The sequence below is a fragment of the Zingiber officinale genome, chromosome 6B, assembly GCF_018446385.1.
Source record: "Zingiber officinale cultivar Zhangliang chromosome 6B, Zo_v1.1, whole genome shotgun sequence".
NCBI classification, from domain to species: domain Eukaryota; kingdom Viridiplantae; phylum Streptophyta; class Magnoliopsida; order Zingiberales; family Zingiberaceae; genus Zingiber; species Zingiber officinale.
Genome location: NC_055996.1, coordinates 48,129,227 through 48,137,683, shown reverse-complemented (window position 1 = coordinate 48,137,683; position 8,457 = coordinate 48,129,227). Strand labels below are relative to the sequence as shown.

Sequence of the window (8,457 nt, the reverse complement as noted above, 5' to 3'; positions counted from 1 at the left end):
AGGCGGAGCGAACAGACCCGGACCGAGATGAGCTAGATCGAGATGAGCTGAAGTCGAAAAGTCAACTTATGTTGACCTTAGGGCTCCGGCGCCCGGAACCGGGGCGCCGGAACCCTTCCGGGCGCCTTTCACCAGGATCGAGTTTGACTCGATCCGGCCGGGGGATAAAATTTATCCCCACCAGAACCCTTCCAGGCGCCCGGACCAAGACTATAAATATAGCCTTGGTCCAGAAGTTTAGATAGAACTCACTGATTGTAAATCCAGTGCTTGCACACTCTCTTTTAGTCTAAGCTTCTGTTTTCTGTACTTCAACGTTGTACGAGGCTTCTCCGCCCGAAGGAGTTTTATTGAGCTTAATCTTCCTTGGATTAACAACCACATCGGTTGTAACCAAGTAAATCTTTTGTGCCTCGCTTTTCTTTATACTTTTAATTTATCTGCTTAACTTAATTATGCAAGTGTTAGCCTAAAGAGTTCGAGGAGGGTTTGTTTTCTTTCTTTGTGTTAGCAGGATATCCAACAACCCCCTCCTAGCCGGCCCAACGGTCCAACAAGTGGTATCAGAGCTGAGTACGCCTCAGAAGGACTAACCGCCGTCTGAAGCAACAAAACGATGGCTGGAGCTAGCGACTACCCACCTACATTCGAGGGGGAGTTTTCCATCTGGAAACAAAACATGGAGGTATACCTTAACTCAGATTCTGATATTTCTTTAATAATGAAATTTGGTTATGAAGAACCAAAGAACACGAACGGAGAAGGACTCGATCTACGCCTCTGGAATGAAAAGCAACGTGAGGAGTCTATGGCAAATGGGCGAGCAAAATATTATCTTCTGAATGTAATACCAAAGGAAGATTTCAAAAAGGTCGCAGATTATGAAAGCGTAAAAGAACTTTGGGAAAAGTTCTTGCAGCTCTACGAAGAACCTTCAGAAGCTGACACCTCAATAGACACCGAGCCACCGACAGAAGAGTCCGAAATCGAGGTAAGTACTACAACAGCCGAAATACATCCCGAGATCGATGAAGGGGAGAATCTTCGGAAGAAAGCAACTCGATAGGGGGAGAATCAATTACTGACAAGGTGAGTCAGGTATGGACTCGAACCTCTGATCAATTGAATGATTCAATCGAAGAATTGCCTGAAAATTTTTGCGAATCATCGAAAGAGTTTTTTATATTAGAAAATCAATTGTCAAACTTTTCCTGCAAATTTGAAATATTATCGAAAGAGTTCTTCGAATTTCAAAATATCTTAACAAAAGAATTTTGCAAGTTGGAAACTGTGCTAAAAAACTTTTGTGAATCACAAAGAAGTTTTTCGAAAGAATTATGCAACTTAGAAATATTATCGAAAACTTTTTCTGGTCCTAAAAATTTGGAAGTACAAATTACTTTATTGAAAATTTTTTATGAATTAGAAATTGATTCATCGAAAAATATTTTCGGATTAAGAAACCTATTATTAATAGATTCCTGCAAATTCGTATTGTTAAAAAATTCTGGCAAATTACAAAATATTCTTTCAAACAAATTTTGCACATTGCCAAAAGATTTTTTTTATATTATTGAGGAATTTTATCAAGTTAGAATTTATGCTATTTGAATATTTTTGTGAAGTTGAAATTCAAAAAATAATAGAAATTAACATGATACAAATTGTTGCATGTTTAATATTTGTGGCTTTAAATTTGAAACAGTGTGATTTAAGAAGTTTTGATAAATTAAAATGGAAATTTAAATCCTGTTGATAAAGAGCATTAGAACAACAATTAAATAAATGCAAAGAAAACTTTTTACGTTATTAATTTTGCTAAATTTTCTTAGAATGATTTTTTTTTTGGTGAAAATTATTGCAAAATTTTCAAAGTTCTCGAAATTGCTCTAAAAGGATCTTAATGACTTAGAAATTCTTTTGTTTAGAGGTATTTTTTTTCTAAGTCTTTAACCCTTAGATTGTTTTTTTTTAAACCCCATTTTTATTGTGATCAAAGGGGGAGAAGAGAAAGTATAAGTCTAGGGGGAGGTAGAGAAAATTGAAATTTTCTATTAAATTCTGTTAAAATTTAATTTTATCTATCATGTTGCATGTTATTGCAATAAACTGTTTAATTTCATATCTATTTTTGACCCTAGCTTAACTTGGGTTGATCACACCAAAAAGGGGGAGATTGTTGGAACCCCAAGGTTGTTTTGGTGTGATCAACAAGTTAAGTTAGGTCCTGCGTTGTTTCTAACCTTGTGTCTAAGTGTGCAGGAGCTTAGGAACACAGGTAATCGAGTGGATGACGCAGCTAGCAAGAATTGTGCGTCCGAGGGACGAGGGAAGAGTACACCGACAGACGAGAAGGAAGTGCGCGGTGGTTCCGAGGGACGAGCCGAAGATTGCTCGGGGAGCAAGAGACGCAAAGGTTGGTACGGGGTGCTGCGGATGAGTACCCTAGTGGACGAGAAGGAACACGCGACAATTCCGAGGGGCGAGAAGAAGCACGCCCGAGAAGACCGGAAGATGGGTTCGGGTGAGCCCTAGATCACCCAAGCAAACGGAGCCGGAACGAACAGATCCGGACCGAGATGAGCTGGATCGAGACGAGCTGAACCGGAGTCGAAAAGTCAACTTATGTTGACCTTAGGGCTCCGGGCGCCCGGAACCCTTCCGGGCGCCCGGAATCGACTTTTCAACAGGATCGAGTTTTGACTCGATCCGACCGTTGGGGGATAAAATTTATCCCCCCAGGGAGCTCGGAACCCTTCCAGGCGCCCGGACCAAGACTATAAATATAGCCTTGGTCCAGAAGCTTAGATAGAACTCACTGATTGTAAATCCAGTGCTTGCACACTCTCTTTTAGTCTAAGCTTCTGTTTTCTGCACTTCAACGTTGTACGAGGCTTCTCCGCCCGAAGGAGTTTTATTGAGCTTAATCTTCCTTGGATTAACAACCACATCGGTTGTAACCAAGTAAATCTTTTGTGCCTCGCTTTTCTTTATGCTTTTAATTTATCTGCTTAACTTAATTATGCAAGTGTTAGCCTAAAGAGTTCGAGGAGGGTTTGTTTTCTTTTTTTGTGTTAGCAGGATATCCAACAACCCCCTCCTAGCATGTCCAACGGTCCAACATTTACATCCCAAGTATTTAATGACTATTGTATGTCTATTGGAATAACTGTTGAACATCCTGTTGCTTATGTTTATACACAAAATGGTTTTGTTGAATCATTTATTAAATACCTCCAATTAATAGCTAGACTATTGATTATGAGAACTAAGCTCCCTATATCTATTTGGAGGCATGCTATTTTGCATGCAACAACACTTATACTTATCAGGCCAACCAGTTATCATATATTCTCCTCTTTACACTTGACTTTTGGTCAAGAGTCTAATATATCCCATTTGAAAATATTTGGATGTGTGGTATATGTGCCAATTAGCCCACTACAACGCACTAAAATGGGATCCCAAAGGGAATTGAGGATATATGTTGGATATGATTCTCCTTCAATTATAAGATATTTGGAATCAATGACAGGAGATGTTTTTCAGGGCAATTTGCCAACTACCACTTTAATGAAACAAGTTTTTCAAAGCTAGGGGAGAAAATAAAGAGTTTCCCAAAGAAGTCACTTGTCATGCATCATTATCGCAATTTGATCCTCGTATAAATCAATGTGAACTTGAAGTTCAAAGAATAATACATTTGTAAAATATTGCAAATCAATTGCCTGCACATATACCTGCTATTAATGCTCCAGCTTATATTGATGTACCAATTGGACAATCAATTAATAAGATTACAACTCGCCTGAAGCGTGGTAGACTAATTGGTTCTAAAGATAAAAAATCTTCGAAAAAGGAAAGGAGTAACTAATCAAGATGTTCATTTTGAAGCGCCTAGGTCTCCTATAGAGACAACTGGCATAACTTTTGATAAAACTCCAAAAGAGGTCCAGATACTTGAAAATAATGAAAAAATCTCAATAAATTATGTTAGGACAGGGAAGGAATTGAATCAATCAAGAATTGTTATCGACAATAAATTTGCATATAATGTAGCGCTTGAAATTATTTATGAAAATGATGATCAAGAACCTAAATCTATTGAACAATGTCGTAGTATGCATGATTGGCCAAAATGGAAAGATGCAATTCAAGAGGAATTAAACTCACTTGTAAAACGTGAGGTTTTGGGACCTGTAGTCCAAACAACAAAAGGTGTAACCCCTGTAGGGTACAAATGGGTTTTTGTACAAAAACAAAATGAGAAAAATGAAATCATAAGATATAAAGCTCGTTTAGTGGCATAAGATTTTTCTCAAAAACCTGGTATTGATTATGAAGAAACATATTCCCCTGTAGTGGATGCAATCAGATTTCGATATCTTCTTTGTATGACAGCACAAGAAAAGCTTGAAATGCGTTTGATGGATGTAGTAGCAGCTTATTTGTATGGAAAATTTGATAATGATATTTATATGAAAATCCCTGAAGGGCACACAATGCTAAAAGATCAAGTTCAAATTTTAAAAATATTTATTTCATTAAATTACAAAGATCTTTATATGGATTGAAGTAATCTGAACGTATGTGGTATAAACGTCTAAGTGATTACTTGGTGCAACATAAATATCAAAATGATCCAATATGTCCATGTGTTTTTATAAAAAAGGATGGACTAAAATGTATCATTATTTCTATATATGTTGATGATTTGAATATCATTGGAAGTCCTGAAGAAGTTGTACATATAGTTGATATTTTGAAAAGAGAATTCGAGATGAAAGATCTAGGAAAAATGAAGTTTTGTATTGGATTACAAATTTAATATTTTGTAGATGGAATTTTTATCCATCAATCATCTTATACACTAAAGGTTCTAAAACGATTTTATATGGATAAAGCTCATCAATTAAGTTCCCCGATGGTTGTTCGATCCCTTGATGTGAACAAAGATCCTTTTCAACCTAGTGAAAATGGTGAAGAACTGCTTAGTCCTGAAGTACCATATTTAAGTGCAATTGGTGCATTAATGTATCTTGCTAATAATACAAGATCAGATATAACATTTGCTGTAAATTTATTAGCAAGATATAGTTCTTCTCCAACACGTAGACATTGGAATGGAATTAAACATATATTTAGGTATATTCAAGGTACCATCGATTTGGGCTTATTTTATTTTAATATGTCTACTTCAAAGTTAATTGGTTATGCAGATACAGGATATTTATCTGATCCACATAAAGGTCGATCTCAGACTGGTTATTTATTTATATATGGTGGAACAACCATATCTTGGAGATCTATCAAACAAACCATAGCCGTTACATCATCGAATAATTTTGAAATACTTGTAATACATGAAGCCAGTCAGGAATGTGTTTGGTTGAAATTAATGATTCAACATATTAAGGAAAAATGTGGTTTAACTACTAATAAGAAAATTTCAACAATATTATATGATGACAATGCGACATGTATAGCTCAATTAAAGGAAGGATACATCAAAGGGGATAAAATTATTAAAAATAGTTTATAAGCTTGTACAACTTATAAGTTGTTTTATGAGCTTATAAACCGTTAGGTCTTATTTTAAAAATAAGCTATTAAAGTGTTTGGATGAACTTATTTTAAACAACTTAAAGATATTGATGTGTTTGGTATTATAAGATTTTTTTATTAACAAAATTACCAAAAAAGAGTATAATACTATTAAGATATTGTATATAATAATTTATAATTTTATAATGGGTTAAACTTATATAAAAAAAATAAAACTATTTGATATTTTAATTTAGATTTTTTTTAAAATTTAATGATATCATTAATATTTCAAATAAAAACTATAGTTAAAAATTTATCAATAATATATTTGACACATTTATTTTTCTAAATCCTAAGATAAAGTTAGACAGAAAAAAAAATCAAATTCTAATTGAGTCGGAGAATTTGTGCACTGGCGAGAGAAGAAATGGAAGGGAGTATCTGACACTTCATGTATTGGGGAAAAAAGTCGACGTAGAGAGAGTTGTTAGGTTTGTAAAATTCTATGGAGGATAATATGGAGATTAATGAAAAAATATAAGGATATTTTAGAAAATAAAATTATTAAACATATTTTTATCAAAGTTCTTCTTTACTTATGATCTACAAAAGAATGGTGATATTAAAGTTCAATAGATTCGCTCTAGCAATAATTTGGCAAATTTATTTACTAAATCATTACCTACAATAACATTTAAGAAATTAGTACATGGTATTAGAATGCGGCGGTACAAAGATCTCAAATGATATTTCAAATAGGGGGAGTAAATTTTTACTATACCATATTATATTATCTGGTAAATTTATAGTGATACAGTTGCGGAATGACGTACTCTTTTTCCTTATTAGGTTTTTTTCCATTGGATTTTTCTTAGTAAGGTTTTAATGAGGCGGATTCCTTAATTATGGACATCCAAGGGGAAGTGTTGTAAAATAAAATATGTGGATGCCCATAACCCCCAATGACTTCATAAACTCCCTCATCTACATAACCTATTATCTTTTAAACTCCTAAGTTCGGTGGACGCATGGTATCTCTGGTGTAATGGCCAGGGGTCGATTCTCAGGAACTGACGACCTGGGGTTTACCCCGCCATGCGTCTATGGCCTGTGTACCTGCATGAACCTCCCTCCATATCCGTGGGGCCGACACTAGGGGGCCCGCTAAGGTAGCGGATCTACCTTTTTTTTAACTCCTAAATTATATAAATTTATAGGGAGTTTTAATATGATTGTGTACTTATAAATACATATGTATATATTCATTTCAATGTGTAAAAAAAAAAGAGCCGAGAAAAGAAATAGATTAATAATATTTTCTTTTGTTTATATAATTTCATAACAATTGGGATATTATTAAATATTATTATAGTATTGTTATAACAGCTGATAGTTATTATAATGTGTAATAGTTACAGTATATTTATTACAATGTATTAAATTAAATCGATTTAATTTAATCACGTACTATTTTATATATTTTTTTAAAATATCATTTCCACAAGAAAATAGAAATGAGAAACAAACGTAATATTATAATTTACATAACGGTTTAAAAAAACCAAAAGACCTAAACAAATTGCTGAGTCAAGTCGTGTTATGGAATAAGCCACAAAATTAGCGAATTTGATGCGATCCGATGTCATCATATCAAGGCCGGTACACTTTAGTCACAATCATTCCGCAGGCTCAACGGAAACAAACCCTAGGGTTTCTAATGCGACCCGATAGGCCTATGCTATATAATGCCATCCATGGCTCTCATTCTCCGTATCCCAACCCTTGAGACCTCACGACAGTAGCGGCGGCGTCGGCTGTATTCTTGGAAGCAGAAATGAAGGTGGTGGCGGCTTATCTCCTTGCCGTCCTCGGCGGAAACTCGAGCCCGTCTTCGGATGATCTCGTATCCATCCTTGAATCAGGTCCGATGTTATTCGGTTTGCTTCCCGCGCTCTCTTATTTGACTTGGTTTTCTTAATCTTAATCCATGGTTCTGGTTTACAGTCGGAGCGGAATCAGATGTCAAGAGGATCAACCTATTTCTCTCTGAAGTCAAGGGCAAGGACATCACGGAGCTGATCGCTTCAGGGCGGGAGAAGTTCGCCTCTGTTCCAACCGGTGGCGCGGTGTCTGCTGTGGCGGTTGCTGCCCCTGGAGGAGGCGCCGGAGCTGCTCCGGCGGCAGAGGAGCCTAAGAAGGAAGAGAAGGTGGAGGAGAAAGAGGAATCTGACGATGTGAGTTTCTCCTTCTTGTTAATTTCCATTACCATCATAAATTTATGTTTTTTTTTTCTTGTCCAACTAATTTAGATGATCGTAAAAACACATTTTTTTAGATCATTAATTTATTACTGTTTTGGACACGGTCCATTGTTTTCATTGCAGGATATGGGCTTCAGCTTGTTCGATTAAGCAAGGAGGTTATAGCTTGTTGCCTGTCAGTTAACTTGAGAACATTTTATTGTTTTGATTTTGAAGCTAGACGAACTAGAGTCACAAGGTGTTTTGCTTTCAGTGCTATTCTCTTTGAATCAACTGATGTAGAGTTTCCTTTATATTGAAATGGTTGTTTGAATTCAATTTTTTGTGGCGGTCTTATGTTCTCATTTTGGAGATGTTTGCTAGCTTTTGAGATTTAGGGTGCATAACTGATATGGTTGCTTTCCCAATGAGGACGTTTATAATGAAGTAGCACTCTTAGTTTATCAGTTGGATTCATCATTTGAGGACTCTGTTGATATCAAAATGTTGTCTTTGTTCATATGATAGGCTAAAATTATTTTAAATTATAAAAGCTGAAAGCAAAGAAGATGGAATTGAGTAAGATAGAGGGTCAAGTTGATGTTAGAGCTGCGTAGCAAACATATGTTTGGTTTCTTCAATTGGTAGAGATAATCTGTCACTAGAAGAG

At 35.6% G+C, this 8,457-nt stretch overlaps 1 protein-coding gene across 1 annotated transcript; it reads left to right on the top strand.

The window, feature by feature from the left end:
- The first annotated feature begins 7,299 nt into the window (after positions 1-7,299).
- On the top strand, positions 7,300-8,126 carry LOC121990135 (60S acidic ribosomal protein P2A-like). Its single transcript, XM_042544347.1, has 3 exons — positions 7,300-7,469; positions 7,552-7,781; positions 7,932-8,126. Exons 1-3 carry the CDS (start codon positions 7,382-7,384, stop codon positions 7,956-7,958), a joined length of 345 nt encoding a protein of 114 aa, XP_042400281.1. The 5' UTR covers positions 7,300-7,381; the 3' UTR covers positions 7,959-8,126.
- The last annotated feature ends 331 nt before the right edge of the window (positions 8,127-8,457 follow it).